Below are 18,293 nucleotides of genomic sequence, written 5' to 3' on the forward strand. Positions count from 1 at the left end.
CTGTGCTCTGGCCATTTTTGCTGCTTGCTGAATGGCTCAGAATTGCTCTGAAGAAAGGAACACCTTTGCACTTTTCTGACCTTTGTAGAAATATCCAGCGCTGTTCTGACCTGTTCCTTAAAATCTACTCTCTAGCTGCCTTAAAGCACTAGTTATTGCTCCAGGGTATTTATCGGGCATGCGGCGTATCTTGTTGATGTGCGCTGAATTCATGCTGAATGGGATTTGAACGCTCAGGGTAAAAGGCCACAGTTAGTTGTTCTTGGCCCAGTCAAGGCAATGTGAATGAAGATTTACTCCGTTTTTGTTTCCCTGGTAAGAGGGGCATAGGCTGTGCAAAAGGTACATTTTTTGTGGGCAATAAGGAGGCACATAATTATGGAGGATGGAAAGTCTTCAGAAACAAGTTTTCCATTGGTAAATAAATGCCATAGTTCAATGTTTCCAGCCGTCACAATCTTGCATAAATGTATATACTTATAAAGTAGGTTCTTTCTGGTTTTGAATTGCAGAGAATTTGTTGTGGTCATCCTTGGTTTACATGCTACGTTATTGGCTGTGCATGTACATATGTACACTCTATAAAACAGTTTTGTATGTTATACATATCAAATACTGTGTGATTTTTCTGTTTAAAAGATAGGTCACCACATTTCTTCCTGTTTATATAGGATATATATAACAGTACCATAAATGCATAATATAAGAAGCTACTGTGCTTTGTTCAATACAACCAACTCTTAATTGAAACTTTTATTTGGCTCATAAAGGTACACCTTGGCTGTAAAGGAAATCTATACCTTCAAAATCAGTAGGAATGGTGACTGCTGAGTGCTAAACTACTAGTGACACTTGCAATTTAGAATATGTATAACTTTTAACAAATATAGCTGTGTGTTTGGAGGTCAGGAACTTTTGGGTATTCATTTATTAGTGCTAATTGAGCCAGATGCTCAGCTGAAATAATGATCAATCTTCTAGCTCTAAATATCATCTAAGTCATGTCATATATCATTCAGCACAGTAATACGTAGCTAATTTGTATAAATGGAAAGCATGAATCGATATATCAGATATCAGTCCTAGAACATTTGGATTTGGCATTTTTGGATTAAAGGGAGATGTAACGGTTGAAGACAAAAAAAATCACTAATCAGATTTTCTCAAATCTGTTTTCTTACAAAGTCAGAAATTTTTGAAGGTGGGAGGTTTGTCTGAAAACCATCCATAATCTCCAGTCTCAGTTTGTGATGGAAAAGGAAAAAGAAGTGCATCATTTTTTATGTCATTTATGGAAATATAAGACCTTTGAGGACTCAGACACACCAGTGAGCTACAGCAGACTGACATCAGATAATGTACTAGGTAAAATGTGGTGAATGATGATGGAGTATCAGTCTGTCCCAAAAAAAGTGCCAAGCAAGCACTTTAGATAACGTGAAAAACAATGAAGTTTTCATTGCAGGTGACCACAGTGAAGTCTGATTAACTGTAAGCATTTTTGTTTATCACAGTATGACTTGACAGTATTCTTTTTTCCTTTAAACATTTAAAATACAGAGTTCACTCTTTAACGCTGAGATTTTTTTTTACCTTTGCAGTTTGCCGGGAGGACTCATACCAGTCGATAGTCTCATGTGCTGCTGTAGTACTTACCCCTGTAGAGCCGACAGTGGATACAAGGAAAAAAGAACAGACAATAATGCCTGATGTGTCTAAACAGTGAGTTATTCAAATAACATGATCTTTTACAAGTGCAATTTAAATACTAGTCCAGATTCTTTCTTCTAGTTTGCGTATACACCTTCTTTCTGTTTCATCAATAGTTACACAGGCGTTTCCAAAAGCAGAAATTGGCCTGAGGCTAGGCTGCTTCTTTTCTTCATTAGCCTACCTTTTTTCCAAGAAAATGGCCATTTATACTCTGAGAAATTGACTTTTTAACAGGCTTAATAAGGTGATTCTTTTTGTTTAAATAGTCCTTTCATTCTTGCACAGTTTTTCTAGTCAGTAGTTGATTTTCAGAAAGAACATAATTCCTAAGTGCTCTAATCATCTGAGATTTCTGTATTTTTCAGTGACTACTTTACTGCTGTGGTATGAGATATGATGACATCTTCAAAATTGTTGTAGTGGTGTTCCAAGGAAATTTTATTTCATTAAATAGACTGAAATTTGGTATCTTGCCTTAGATGAGAATCATAATCACAGCATGCACAGTGATATTTGTCTTGCAGTACCAAGCAGGATGGTTGTTTCTTAACAACTGAGTCCTTGGGGAATGAAAAGAACTTTTTTTCATTAAAAGAAAGAAAACACAGTGGTAATACTTTATCACAACATGAACTTGGAGTCTGTGCATTTTAAACTGTGGAAGGTAATTAAAAACATGGTGATAGATAATACGACACCCATTATTGGTCCTTAGCATTTATGTTTAGTATTCCGCTTCTTTGGATATACACGGACTTAACTTTTCTGTGAAGTCCTAACTTGCATGCCTATTACTGTAAGAAAATGAAAACATCCCCCCCACCCCCAAGAAAACCTCCAAAACACCACTAGTGGATTGGATTAGATTAGATTAGATGGGATGGAATCTTGGTAGAGATCTGTGGTTTAAGTCTGTTTCTGACCGTGGAGTCCTTTTCAATCTGGTGATAAATCTATTTCATCTAGTCTACCTGTACTTAAAATTTAACACAGTATATTGCCTATCAGCTAGGTATTATTACAATGATTAAAAGTTTGAAATACTGTTACCATCTAATTGTTTTAGTGTTTCAGTTGTATGGCTTTCTGAATACTAAGGGATTTGAAAGGCAATGGGCTGCAAATACACTGCTGAAATCAAGAATAATTTTTGTGATTTAAACAGCATAACACAGTTTTGCCTTCTTTCCACTAAAAGGCAAGCCTGCACTGTTGTTTGGTTGACTTTTTCCTCTACTGTCAGCAGTTTCAGCATTTCATAATCTCTTACAAATTTAAAGTAAGGGAACTTCTGTATCTGTTTTGTATGTCCTTGAAAGCTGAATGATGCCACCTTCTAGATTTTTTTTTTTTCCTTCACCTTATTGGTATTAGCAAGTATATTAATCTGCTTTTTGGTGTGCTTGGCTTTTAATTTTTTTTTCTTTGCAACCTGACTAGTGATATCTTCTAAGCGCATAGACTTAAATCATGCTTGTCTTATACACTCAGAGGTCTCAGCAACATACTCTAGCCTCTCCTACTCCTCCAGTTTTCACATATAAAAACTTGTGGCTCTGGAATTCTTTAAAAAGAAACAGGCATGTGCTTAAACAAATATATTTTAACTTCTTCACATGAAACAGCATCATTGTATTAGTATCTTGAAACCAACATTTCTTTCTTATGATAGGACAAGGGATAATGGCTTTAAACTAAAAGAGGGTAGATTTCAATTAGATGTAAGGAAATTCTTTACTGTGAGGGTGGTGAGACACTGGAACAGGTTGCCCAGAGCAGCTGTGGCTGCCCCCTCCCTGGAAGTGTTCAAGGCCAGATTGGACGGGGCTTCGAGCAATGTAGTCTAGTGGAAGGTGTCCGGGCCCATGGCAGGGGGCTTGAAACTAGATGATCTTTAAGGTTCTTCTGACCCAAACTATTCTATGAGTCTATGGTTTTATATCAGAAATGAAACAGAAACACCTTGCTGGAAAATTTTTGCATGTTGTTAGAACAGAAAGTCAGCAAATACTGTAGAAACCTTCAAAGTAATTGTAGGGGGGGTGAAAGCATACAGCTTCAAGAAAATCCCAAACACTGAGAAACATCAGCATACCTTTCACTTCTCTCATTTCACCCTGTACTTTCTACATGTAGATCATTTTCCCCATATCCAGTTTTAATGGAAGCAGACCAGATCCCAGTTGCTGTGTGTAAATATTCTAGTGTCATCTGTCTCTGACACTGCTAAACATCAAGCAAGAGGAAGGCCTTGGCACATGTTGAATTCTATTGATTTCAGTGCAGAGTCCATGTATGGGCTTATCTGCAGAGATGAATTATAATTATTGGTATTTGTAACTACCTCTTTGGGAAATAACATCGATGCTTTTTTTTAATGCTTATCTTTGTGTACCTGAATGGTTTTGACTTGTATGTCCCAAAACTGTGCATATTGCAGAGGGCTGAGCAGTGGCCACCTGTTGAGGTCTTGTAAGGAGAAGTTGCTGCCACAAGGGCCTTGGCCAGAGTATGTTTAGAATACCTAATGCTTTCTAAAACTACATAAGGAAGCAATGTGTAATCCAAAACAGAGAAAATACGTATTAATGATAATAAGATGTTAAACAGTTACAAATAACTAGAAATAATTATATCGTAAACCATGGTGGAATTATATCCAAGACCTTCAGGACAGAAGCTGTGAAGCTGGGCAGGGCATAAAAAGCCTTTAATGTGAATTGTATAATATTTGACTAATGATGTTAGTTTGTCTTAGAAAGAAGCTGTTTAGTGGCTTTAAATAATGCACTGTATTTGCTTAATGTAATTTTATTGTGAGCAACAAAGAATCGTACCAGAATTGGTAGTAGCAAAGCTTAATGATTCTTTGAAGTGTCAGTGATAAGGCGTTATCAGGATTGGAGGAATAAAAGGCCAATTTTCTTCCTCTGTAATTTTTCTTAGAAGCTCAAAAGATTCATTAGGAAGCAATTCCTTAGTGATATCTAGGCAATTGCTAACTCTTGTGTGCTTGTGCATGGGGCAAATTCCTACCTCGGTCATTCAGCAGGAATGCACTTTGCTGAGTAATGTGATAGCCACAAAATAAGCAGAGAAGACTCTGGCCAAGCAAACATCATATCTTTAGCAGCCTGGGAGTGACATCCCCATCATAAGAAGCATGAAGCAACATGTTTTGTAAAACTATATCACGTGCAGGAGGAAGATGAAGTCCTTGCTAGATGCTTTGGCCGTTATTCTGTGTTGCCTTGAAGGCTGGTAGTGTACAATAGGGATTTGCTGCTCTTCTGTAAATATGCATTTTGGAATGGGGGAATTTTGCTCTTTTTTTATGGGAGAACAATGCACAAGACTTCTTGTTTTCTGCACTCCGCAAAGCGTGCTTTCAGTGCTTAGCTGGCACGAGCAAGAGCACCCCTTTGTAACTTTTGTCCTTCCACTCCACCACAGACTGTGATGCAGAGAAATATATATATAGTCTGAATGTCCGTGTGAGCTCAGGATGAAAAACAAGAAATGTGAGCTCTACCTTGCTTTGTCCTCTGGGCCCTCCACTTTGTCTAGGATGTTGCATTAACTTTGTTATGTTTTGTAGAAATACAAGACTTAAAAACCTCATGCTGTCTGAACAGTTCAAGTTATCTTTGTGTTGTTGTAGTGATAAATCAGTCAGTTGCTCTTGAAGGTGCCCAAATGCTAAAATTTGAGCATTTCGAACAGTGTATTCTGTCTGTATTTTAGTTCTTCCTATCTGAATTCAAATATAAATAAATCAGCTGCTGGGACAGAGCAGTGACATGAGGAATCCTCCCTTCTATTTCAAGTTCTTACAAGGAAGCATGGGAAAGGAGACATGGCTCAGGGAACTGGATGTTACGCTTTAAAACAACTTAGCTTCATCTTCCGTTGGCAAACTATTAGCTGAAAGCTGAAACTACAAGGGGCAGTGTGGAAAAAGAAGTTTCTCAGACACACATGTCTGAGCAGACAATGTTCTGCTGCTGTGTGCTGTTCTATATGTAAACACAGAAAACCATTCTTATGCTACTAGTGCTTCAAAAAAGTGTAGTGAAATTCAGGTGCATAATTTTTAATTTATGGGATTTAAATTTAAGCAGGTGCTTATGTACTTCATTTGATTGGTATCTTTGAATATGACTGCCCTGCAGTTCATGATAGCAATGGCAACATGTAGCCCTCTGAGCTGGCCGATTTAAAGCTGATTTGTACATTTGCACTTCAGCTGCCATCGCGTTTCTGATTTTTTTTTTTTTTGAAAGAAATTATTTGCTGTTAAATTGTTTTTAGAGCTACAGATCTTGTCATGTCATGAAGCAGATGCAGTAATTTGCCAACTGTTTTCCATATCAGAAATATTTTCCTGAGCTTTAAGGGAGTTTTCCAGATAAAGATCCTAGGTAAATGATAGGATAAGAGATAATGATTTTAAACTAAAAGAAGGTAGGTTCAGACTAGATATAAGGAACAAATTGTTTACGATGAGGGAGGTGAAACACTGGAACAGGTTGCCCAGAGAGGTAGTAGATGCCTCATCCCTGGAAACATTCAAGGTCAGGCTGGATGGGTCTCTGAGCAACCTGATCTAGTTGAAGATGTCCCTGCAGGGGGTTTGGACTAGATGACTTATAAAGGTCCCTTCCAACCCAAACCATTCTATGTTTCTTTTCTATGATTCTATATGCTGCAGCTCCTTTGGCAGTTTTGCAGACTCTTAGGAAAAGTCAGATTTTTATTCTGGTAAATGCATGAATGGGCCTATGTAGTGAATCAATTCAATATTCTGCCTGTGCCAAAGCTGTTTAACTTGCGCGCTGTGACTATACTTATCTGTGCAAGATTCTTATTACATGAGTTCAAACACATGAGAAAGCTCCTTGGGGTCACGGTGACTAGCTGGGTTCTTACTGATGGGAAACAGGGTGGTAAGTGGGAGAATTATAGCTTTAATGCCATTTTATACTGCACTGTTTTTGTACAGATGCTCAGTTTGGCATTTAGGAAGGTTTTGGTGCATATATATCCTATATTTGATAGCTGCAGTAAGAATATTCCAAAATTTAGGAGCATTTTCTTTCTGAGATATTCAGGTTGTAAAAATATAATTATTATACCTGAAGACACTGGTAATCCTTTTTGATTCTTGCAGCTTTGCCTAATTCCTTTCAAAAGGAGTTCAAATCAAGCTGATTATATACTATTCTTCACTTATTTAGTTTTTCTTTTTCTTTCCCTCTAATTTTGTTGATATTTTGATAAATCTCAGGAAAGACCTTTTTTCCCCTCAGAGCGACAATGTTGTTATTTTACCTCTGTAATTTTTGGTGCTCCTTAGTGATGACATGAAGTGCAGTCTCTAATGCAGCCAAGTTGTCAGGTGGTGGTACCACACTGCAAGATTTGTGTCTGCTTTGACAGCCCATTCAATAAGGCATGTTTTGGTAATGTGAAAAATGAACACTTTTCAGGCTCCTTTGGACAACCTGATAAAAGATGATTGAACTGTTTCAGTTTCCTGTATAATTGGGACGATGCACTATGAAAGCATGTGTCATTCTTTGGGTAATATGGATAGTATAGGGATGCCCAGTGTTGCTCTGGAATGATGTTGGTTTGATAGTTGTGATTCCAGATCAGCTGAATTACAGTATACTTTCCACCATAACATTTTAGTTAAAGGTAAGAAGTAGAGGACGTAGAATCTATATCCATTTCTTTAAAGCAGGTACTTTGAAACTGAGTAAATATAAGAAATGTGCTTATGCTGTCAGTGGTCAAATGCACCGTTAAAATAACTTCCTGGACTAGTAGGAATGAAATATGTTTCTGCAAGGGCCAAATGCATTCCTGGAATTTCTCAACACACATGGGTACTGGAGGTCCTCCTTGGGGAATCAGCCAGGCCTGAGCCTCCTGAGGGTGCAGGCCAGAACGGTGGGGCATGCACATGTGGGTTCAGGTCCCACCCATCCCCTCCACAGGGTGCTTCCTCTGCTTCATTACACCACATCTGCTCCCAACACCCCTGAGGAGCACAGCCATCCCTTCTCCCTGCCACTTGTGCTCCTTGCAGGACCCTGCAGACCCCCTACTTTATGCTCCTTTGTTGGTGGAGGTGCAGCTCTTCCTCTGTGTAGATGTAAGGATGGCTAAAAAACATTAATGTGTCTCATGCGATAGGAAATTTGATAGGAAATTTTGATATCTTTCTGCTTGCTTTAAGGAAAAACAAAAGAATAAATCAGACTCTGATGTTCCTATTTTTTTCTCTGTCTGGCCGCTGCAAAAATGAGAACGATGTTGTACAAACATTTATAAAATAAATTAACAGTTGTGCAAAGGAAATATAATTGCACTGAAAAGCTAATATGAAAGAAACTTTGTATCTGGTTATAGAATGCAAGCATCATCAGTTCTCACATTCCTCCTCAGTCACAGCAACTAGCAATTTATAGGAGAGATTGACAGGAAGATAATCTAAGTAAGTATTTTAAATATCTTGGACAATTGTTTACAACTGAAGGATTAAGAAGTTCTGTACAGCTTAATTTGATCTTTAGTTGCAAATGTTGAATAAGCTAGTTTTTGAGAGCCACTAACTAATTGTAATTACAGCACTTAATATTTTCAATATTTTGTAGTTCAAGTCCTGTCTTTTCCTGTGCAGTGGTGAATAATGCAGGAGGCAGAGTAATGATGGCAATTATACTATGGAAGAAAGGTGTTATGTAGATTTTATCTATAGCCCTGTCAAGAAAGCTCTGATCCTTTGCAAATATGGTCATTGCTTGGAAAGCTTCCTCTTCCCTCTGACAAGAGACTTGGTTTCTAATGGACAGTTGACCATAAGTGTTTCAATCATTGCCCTTAAAACTGATGTTACTGAACTTCAGTTCATGAAAAGATATAGGGATGACATGTTAAGTAAGGTACTTAATGAGGTCACTTGGAATCAAAGCATGGAGTATCAAGAACACTGGCATCTCCAAGTTGACATAAAAATAAGACTAGTGCATTGTATCATTGTGTAGGTAATCTTTATTAATAAAAGTAAATTCAGGAAATAAAAATGTGTAGGGATAATACAGCTTTGCTGAAAAATGGTTTATCTGAGCTCCAAATGGTGAAGGTTTGTATAGAGACTTTGGAGTCAAAATAGTTATTGTAATTTACATTGGCACAGAGTATGACCCAAACTGATTTAAAGCATTGGACTGTACAAATGAAGGACAATGCTATTACAGTAATCTGGAACATAAATTTCCCCTGCTTCAGCAGCAAGCAGTGGACAACATAACTGCATCAATGACTACAATTTCTTAACCAGACCTGAAGTCATGATAAGAAAAAGGTTGTCACCAAATCACAGTTACATTTAGAAAATGGCTCTGGTTTAGCCTGAAGCAAGAATAAAAGATCACTTTGTTACATTAACATCCCTAAACTTAAATACCTTTATGATACCATAATGTCATTCTGGTTTTGACCATCACTCTAATAAGAATGTCCTTTAGAGTAAGATTATCCATTTATGTATCAGACATGAGATAATTTTTTTTATTCCTAAATTAAATTAAAATTTGTGCATTCCCATGCATCCTTCTTTTCTTTTTTCTCTGTGATACTGGACAGTTCTGCATAGTGGAAGCTTCAGTCATCTGATTTGCTCATCCTTCATGTCCAGAAATTTCCAAAAAAGGAATACATCAAGATAAGTAATTTTGCAGTATTTAATCAGAGATCTTATTTGAAAAGATGCCAGTTGTCACCCAGCTAGATATATAAAGGCAGGTGCTTAAGATACGCTTGGCTCAAGATTGGAATTTTTAACCTGTGTGTATTGTAGTGTCTAGAAGTTTCTGCTTTATTTACATTACTGAGAAGTATGAGTCAAACCACCTAAGTGGCAGCCTAACACTCAGCAAACAAGAACTCTTCTAAGCTAATGGCCTTGAGTAATCATTGCAAAATATTCTTGGCATATATGTTGTAATTAGAGCAATGAACCATAAGGCACAGTTATGACTAGATAGGATATTTGTTTGAATTTTAATTTTGTGCTGAGATTTTCATTGTGTGATGAAATGGGAATGATTACATATATATCGAGACTCCTTAACCTCTGGAGCAAGTCTAAAAGGAGATGTAGTTGAAGTAAATAAAATGTTACCTGGTTCCTTGGAATGGATGCAATGCAGGCAGAGATGGTTGAGACATTCTAGGAAGCTGAGCTGCTGGAACAGGCTTAGGCAATCGAACATCAATTATTTTATCTGGAGATCCGTATCTGAAGAGTTGCTGTTCTAAATTGTAGCGTTAGTCACTTACAGGCTTCATTATTCTAATAAAATTATGGTGTTTTCCATTATCCTACATGGCAGCTGCCTAAGCCCTGTAGAGCACACCCATCATCTGCTGGGATGACTGTACAAAGCCACTCAGACATAATGCCTTTCTGAGCTAGGGTTATAGTTGAGCATGTGGAAAATGACTCACTCGTTTACTTGGGATTTTTTTAAAAAAAAGTTTCCTGTGGAAAACAGACTTTAATTTCATCCAGCCTAAATTCATGGCCAACATAAACAGAATAAACATTGTTACTCCCTCAGCTTCATGTATTAAAGGAGATCTAAGGTTTTTATTTAGCAGGTACTTATTCAAGGGGCTGAAAGAACTTGATTTCAGTGCAGCACAATGAAACCTCAAAACAAACACTTTGGTCTAACTGTCTGGTCTTTTTCCTCATTTCAAAAAAGCCATTTTTATGATAGTCTTAAGTGTAAAGTTAGTTTATATGCACTTACGTTGTATAGTGGTTGTTAAATTTGTATTTCAATAATCATTTTTCGTAGCATACTGCAGCAATTGGTAAGACAATGTTAAATCCAATTGTTAACCTCTATGCCTGGTTTTCCCTAATGAGAATTTACAGTCGCTGTGAAACTTCACCGAAGGAACATGCTTTTAAAGTACAGAACTGAGAGCTTTGGGAGAAAGCCCATTTATTTCAAATGGAGAGAAAGAGAGAAGTGCCAGCTGTGCCCATTTATTCCTTTTTCTTGTACACTAGTATGTCCAAAATCTTGAAAGGATACAGAAGTTATACTGCTGTAAAATTGGGGCAAAAATATTTGTTAAACTTAACTTCTTTGACTCAGACTTGCACAAGATTAAGTGGAAGTGCTTAGTCTGAGGTAATCACTCCAGAAACAGAATTATACTTTCTGGTATGTAAAAGCATCAGCTGTTGCTAAACAGTAATTAAAGTTCTGTTTGAGCCACAGCCAGTGGCTGTATTTTACCATCTCACAAGGAAATTAAGGCAGGTTTGGGTCTGTACTTTTGTGCAGCAGAAACATCAGTCTGAGGTAGCATTCTCTAAATGCTAAGGAGGTGGGAAGTGGCGGTGGTGGGGGAGAAGGGACTGGGGGATAATTTGTTTTCTCATTTAGAAGTCTGTGGTTTTGGTATTAAAGTACAACTCCAGTTTTTACAAATTAGATTTCAAAGCATAATTGCCGCTCAAATATAAAAATTAATCAACTATGTTATTACTTGTGAACAATTAAAGCATCATAAAATGGAAAACAAATATGAAGGAAATATGATTGTGCATGTAATGCTAGGATTGCAAAGTACTTAATTTGGTTAGACAAATGTATTGTAGATTAAAACTAGAAAAAACAGATCAAGTACATAGCAGAGATACATTTATTTCACTTTCACAGTAATTTAATAATATCCCTGAAGCGTAACAAAAACCAGCACTTCTTGGTAATTTCTTACTGTCACTGGAAGGTGGGGGAAAGGGATGTCAGGGAAAAACTAGGTAGATTTGCATTTATGATTGCATGGTATAGCTATTGGACTATGCTGTGCTGTTTTGTAGCTCATTGTATGCTTCCAGTGAAAACATTATCAGGTATTCTTTTGAATCTGATCTGTGAAAAACAATAGTGTTGTGATGGTGCTGTTATTGGTTTCATTGAGGGGTTTTCTAAACTATGTATTTTGCAGAACATTCCTAAAAGCATCATCCTGTGCAGTGGCTGTATTAGAGTTAACTTTGTTAAGAAAATATACTACTCTGAATTGTATTATCATGACTTAAATAGGAATACCACTGGAGCAAACTAAGTTCAATCAGCGTAATGCTTAAAAATATAGAAAGCGCTTCATGGTGCTTTAAGTTGAGGTATTACCTGCATCCTAGAGGGAATGAATTATGTGAAAAAATATACATACCTGCATGCTATGTTTCGCATACAGTCAGTGGGATTTCAGTTTTTATTTTGCAAACCTAAATGGAGAGAGATGCTCCAGAAGTGTGCATAATCTAAATATCAGTATTTGAAAGGGCAAGATTTTCTCCGTGTTGCAGAGTAAAAAAGAGATATTAGAGAAAGGACAGAAATAATTTTAATAACCATTCTCCTTACCCCCACCTCCAGCTCCAGTTTGTTTTGTTCTTATCTTTTCCTGGAGGTAACGAAGATATAGAGGCAATATTCCTCTTCCTTGTGTATGTACATTTTCAATGTACTTATGAATGGCCCTGAGAGAAGGGATTTTAGTAACCAATCAAAATCTATGTTTACACTGAGTATTAAATACGCTGTGATTTACTTGCTTGGATTTACTGATAGCAGAGGTGGAAGGCTTTTGCTAAAAATATTAAGTGGTACTATTGCTCTTTCTTTTTCTCCTCTCCCCTCTTGGCTTTTTCCAGTCAATACAGTGGCTGTGTTGGCCACCATATGGAGATACAAGACACCTACAGCATGTAAAAAAAAAAGCAAGCTGGGAGATAAAAGTGAAACGACACTGCATTAACACATTAGGACACATGCAGCATTGGTGCGGTTGGATTGAGGCATAAATTTGCAGTTATATTGCAATAAAGTTAAGCTGTAAAGACAAAATATTGTACCAAGCAACAATGAATTTAAAATAGCTGAATGCTGCAAAAATTATCCATGCAGTTATGAAGTGAGTACAAATAAAAGTTCTTCCTCTTGTGCTCCAGGAGCAGGGTTAAGCTCTGCTTATACTAAGGAGATGGACTGGTCAAGCTGCCTTTTATCAGTAGTAGCCGCAGTAGCCACCGCGTAAAAAGTTCACTGACGTTGTGAGGAAATAATATTTTTTCCCGTGCCATACCTGTAAGTATTTCTCGTGCTTCCTGCACCAAGTTCATTTACCAGGTCTTTGTGGGTATGGTAGGATTTTACTCCTACCAAAAAGGTTTTGCTTTTGGTATTTTAATCCTGTCTTTCTCATTACACAATGGAGTAGGATGTAGTTTTTGATGCACATGAAAAAGACTTGCTGCTGCTACATTGATTAAATATGTAAGAGCACATATTGCACATATATCCACCTATTAATAATCCAGATTTAGAGCTTTCATTAAAGCAGCCCACAACATCAACTTGTGCACAGCTTTAATAAATGCCTCCAAAAAAGAGAAGCAGGGAAAGAAAAAGAGGCCAGTGCTTGCATCATAACTGTGAGGTGGCTTTTTCAGAAGCATGTGTATATATATATATATACATGTGATATATATATATATATATCAAAGTATGACGTAGGCTACAACCTGCAGCTCTCTCCCTTTTTTGCTGCAAAATCAGCTGGTTTATATGTTCATTGAATCCCCCAGATCCCAGGAGGATTCCTGGGATGAGCAAAACAAGTAGGAGGGGGGGAACATGGATAAAAGATTACTAGGAGTGAGCTATTAGGAAAAATCAAGGGAAGCACAGGCAGGGGAAAAAGAGGGGTAGCATTGAGGTAAGTTTTCCCCTGTTTTTAATCACTCATGCTTATAATCTGTCTGTCTATTTGTTTATACAGAAAGCCTATAGAGTATTCACTCAAAAGTATGGTAATGTTCTTCTAACTGTTGTACTGACTTACTACCTCAACCCTAGCCCTCTATTCAAAATTTTAATATATTTTTTTCAGGAGTATTCTAGTCCCACTTCCAATTATCTTTTTTATTATGTCCTTTTGTATAATATACATCTTTATATACAATTTTAGTATGTGCCTAGGTTACTACTTCAGAAGATACTGAGTTGAAAAGGACTTCCCTCTCCTGGCAGTAGTAGGTGCAGAGGTGACAGAGACCTCAAATCAGAGCCACAAACCAACCAGGAATAAATATTATGAGAACCAAGAATGAAAAGCATTCTTTTATTTTAAAATCTGAATGTCTCATGCACACAGTTTAAATGCAGAACGGGAGAAACAGAAGTCCTTTTTGACAGATGACCTAAGTGATAAGGTGATGCCAAGTTATTTTGTCCTACAATAGTCTCCTATTAATGGGGCTGTATTTTGAGCCTTATTTTTGTAATCCTATTTTAATCTTAATCTAATGTTATAATCTTATTTTCCTATTCCTTACCTGGACCTGAATAAATAGAAGGGATTAATATTTTTGACTGGAAAAAATTAAATGTTCTATATAAACATCTTCAGACATACTGTCTAGATAAACATTGCTATATTGATTATTTGTTGTCAATTCTGGCACAGTACATTGCAGCACTCTAAAACATGCCATGTACCTCCATAGCTAAAGAAAAACCTCCTCCTTTCTTCTCCAAGGAACAGTGCATCCCAAATACCCCTATTTGGGATAACTAACAGAGGATCTAGAAAATAGCATTTATGGGTCAGTGAGAAAGCACAAGTGTTCAGAAGTAGGATTTCCATATTTTTTTCTAAATCCTGTGCTGGTGTTGTGGGAGCAAATATACTTAAATTAGCACACAAAATATATTTTACTTTAATATCAGATGGACTTGACATGGAGTAATGCAAGTATGATGTAATAATAAATACTATTTGTAATTGTTTTCAAGTTCTGTACTCTTCAGCTGTGCTGCAGTTTAAAATTATACACTGCCATTAAAATTCAGGGAATAAATACAGTGCTGATATAAACCAGATTATTTTATTTAAGAGAGCAAATCATCATTCTTCATCTATTCTCCCAGAAATTACTTCTGTTTTTTAAAGGTGTCACTTAAAATCAGGAATACATTTAGAGAACTTAGAATTCAGTCCAAGTACATTACAGGAATGAATCGCAAAGCTGAGCCATAGTTCAGAAAAGAGTCGTACCTTATTCAAGTAGGGAATTTTGATATTGGCTCTAGCAAGGATTGTTTATCCTCATATTTAAAGTTTAAATTACTAAAATTCACCTGTTCAAAATAATATTCAATGCTTTCAGCTTTGTGCTATCTATGTACTTATTCCTGATTTCTTTTTTTAAATCTGATACTACACAATAAAATACACTAAAGGCTTTAAATTCTGAATTACTGAAAGCAAACTTGAATTTATAATGAAAGCCTGATAGACTTCAGGGAATCCGTAATTTAGATGGCAACAGAACACGCTGACTCCAGCTACAATAGATTATACTTGAAAAAGCAACAATTAAATACATATAATAGAATGGTTTTGGTTACTATGGGAACAGTTAGAGAGAGGTTTTTCAGCATTACAAACCACTGTGTGTATACAAGAGAAATTCTGTTCTTCTGAGTCAAAAGCTATGAGAGCTTTCCAAGGAAAAGACTAAATAGTATGAAATGTTTGAAGGAAAAGCTTTTAAATATCTCTCTACAATATGTCGGTGTTTTTGTGTTCCCTTTTCCTGCTTTCCCCCCATTTTTCTACCACTAATTTTTCGAGTTAGAGATTCTGAGTTGTGTAGCAAAAAACATCTTGCAAAGAGGATTAGTGAATGAAAGAGCAATGTGGATGAATTGTTTTATTTCTGGGGCCATTTACAAGAGATGTAATACTATGTCATAAATCTTACTTAGATCAGGGTATCTGTACTGTAGCTTCACACTTTCTTTAGCATACTTTTATCTTTGTTCTCTTAACCTGGAAATAGTGAATGTATAAGCTAGAGGAGAAAGTAGGGAAAATTATCAGTTCTGTATTTCACTAAAGCTTAAGTACTTTCAAATAGAATTGCACAATCATATTATGCATGTTACACTTAATAATATTGCCAAGCCGGGTGTTAACATTATTTTCATTATTCTAAACATTATCATCTGTACCTCAATTTTTATATTTGTTAAAAGAATGTCAGATGGGGAGTACTTATATCATCAAGCTTGTAGAGTATTTGCAGTAGAGCAAATATTAAATAATTGCATTTAAAGAGTCTTGTATACTTGATTGAAATCAGAAATTTTATATATCTATTGAGGAAGCTTTAAAAGCTTAATCATCAGGAATGCTCGATTATGTACTGAAACTGGCCCAATCTGTGAGAGTTGGGAACATTTGAAATTTGATCCCTTGGAGCAAGGGAAACTAACTGAAGCCAGTTAGCACACGTACTTTCATGATATGACAATGAATTTAAAAAGGAGAAGGTTCTTTGATTTCCTTTAAAAGAAATAAACTGTCTGGAAAATATGTTATCAACTATTATTTAAATATGTATTAAACAATACTGTGTTACTTCTGGGTATCTTTTTCAAACGCCAGATGTGGGAATGTGTTGATGTTGAACTACAACCCAGCAGTTACATAAACTCTGCTAAATATGTAATCTAATTCTCTGTGCTTACTTGTAAAGTGAGAGTGCCTACCTTTCAATTTGAAGTACCATACAGCTCGTTTATTTTTAGTACTGAAGTAAGAGTACATTGAGAAACACGTATCTAGGGGCACTAAGGATATATACTTAAAAGTCTCAACTCTTTTGTTTTGGATGTAATATTTATTACAAGATTGTTATGCAGCATTTTTCACAGTTGTATATGAGAAAAAGGGAAGACTCTGTATTGTTGCGAAAATGCTTCTGTATCGTTATTGATAGACCCGGGACTGACATACATGTGTGCAATCACAGGCAAGGGGAAAGTCTCTAGATTTTGACACGTTTTTGCTTGTTTGGGACCTTTACTTTGCCACTGTGTGCAGCTCCTCTTCTCTTACAAGACACCTTTAAAAAGCGAGGAAGTGTTTTATATCTTGCAGCCACAGTGTTATAAACTGTAATTTTCTGGATTCTGCATTTTGGGGAGAGAAAACACATCTCTTTACAACTGTTTTAACTTTCACCCACCTTCATTTGTTTAGATCATTTAATAACCTTCAATTTCTCAATTTAACTCCAAATTGCTGTCAAGAACGAATGAGCAGAAAACTAGGGCTAGATAATGCTGGCTATGATTGAGCTCAGCAGCCTTCTCAACTTCCCAAATATTCATTGACCTTGACGTCCTCCTCCCTGAAGGAGAAGGATTTGAGGGCTGTGAAGCTAGTAAGTTGTGTTACAGATGGTTTTGTGCAGATCTCTGTTAGTAGTCCTCTGCGAAATTCCTACTGAGCACTACTGCAGAGTCTATACGCTCCAAACGTATAGCTGCCATGATTATTATGTGCTGCTTCATTACCATCCTGAGCCTGTTCAAAGCCGTATTGAAAAGCTGATGAAATTGCCTTTAATGGGAATTGAGACAAATCTGATGTGCTGCCTGCAGACAAATTGCTAACAGAACTGAAATGAGTTTAGGACTCAGCATTATCTGTTTGAAATACTTCCTCGTTTGAGCCCTGTTTCCCATTGTCTAGCCTGGTAGTATCGCTGATAGTCAGGGGCCAGAGCAGCGAGTGCAGGCACCACGCAGCCTGGCTGTGCACGGCTGGGAGGAGCGGGCACTGATGTGCTTCCTCTGGCAGGAGGATGCACTGACAGAAAGCAAGGGCCGTTTTTCTTTCTTGACAGCTGCTTCAAAGATGACCTCAGAACATGTCAAAAAAAAAAGTAATAGAAGGCAGACAAGAAGTCTAGCTTTAGACAAGAAAAGATAATGAGTACATTTTTATAGATTGCTTTCCTCACTTGGGTTGGAGGAAGCTAACTCAAGCTTAGCCATTGCTAAGAATTCATAAATGGGGTACTCCAGTGATTTTGGGCATTCAGTATATTGCCAAGTCATTACTTTCTTTTCGATGAAGTAAAAGCAGCCTTGCATCTATTACTCTTATAGGTAGCATTGGCCTGATTTGCCACATCTACCTGTTTTGTTTAAATGACCTTTGCAAAGTAAGTAAAGGGCAAAACGGATCTTTCAGAAAACTTAATTTTGTGCATTATTTTTGCTAGCACTGACTATGGAGAAAATCTGGTAGAGTCATTCTTATGGGACCAGCTAATTAATTTGCTTGTTTTTTTTTTTTTAATCTTAAAATAGGTGTTTATGATATTCATACATGTGCTTGTGTGATGGTCAGTTACTATGCTGCAGTTTGCTTAAAGTTAGCCTGACTTAGGTGAAGGAAGCAATTTTCCTTAATTTTAAACTAGTTTTCCTTAGACCCTGAACACGTTCTAAAATATTTTCCAAATATATTGTCCTTATTATATGTAATGAAATAAAGTCAGTAATAGTCAAAACTAAGAGCACTGATTACAAATGAGTTAACTTAATAATACATCACGCTTCCCTGTGATCAACTTCAAACCGGTAGCTATCGGAGGCAGGCAAAATTTCAAATCTGTTAGGCAA

At 36.7% G+C, this 18,293-nt stretch overlaps 1 protein-coding gene across 5 annotated transcripts in view; it reads left to right on the top strand.

The window, feature by feature from the left end:
* CCSER1 (coiled-coil serine rich protein 1) overlaps window positions 1-18,293 on the top strand; it is a 728,043-nt gene that overhangs the window by 179,827 nt on the left and 529,923 nt on the right. For all 5 annotated transcript variants that reach the window (XM_074823100.1, XM_074823102.1, XM_074823101.1 and 2 more), the window contains exon 5: window positions 1,602-1,722. In XM_074823100.1, coding sequence (XP_074679201.1) covers window positions 1,602-1,722 — 121 coding nt within the window. The remainder of the gene's footprint in view (window positions 1-1,601; window positions 1,723-18,293) is intronic.

This window comes from Strix aluco, chromosome 4 (genome assembly GCF_031877795.1).
Source record: "Strix aluco isolate bStrAlu1 chromosome 4, bStrAlu1.hap1, whole genome shotgun sequence".
Taxonomy (NCBI): Eukaryota; Metazoa; Chordata; class Aves; order Strigiformes; family Strigidae; genus Strix; species Strix aluco.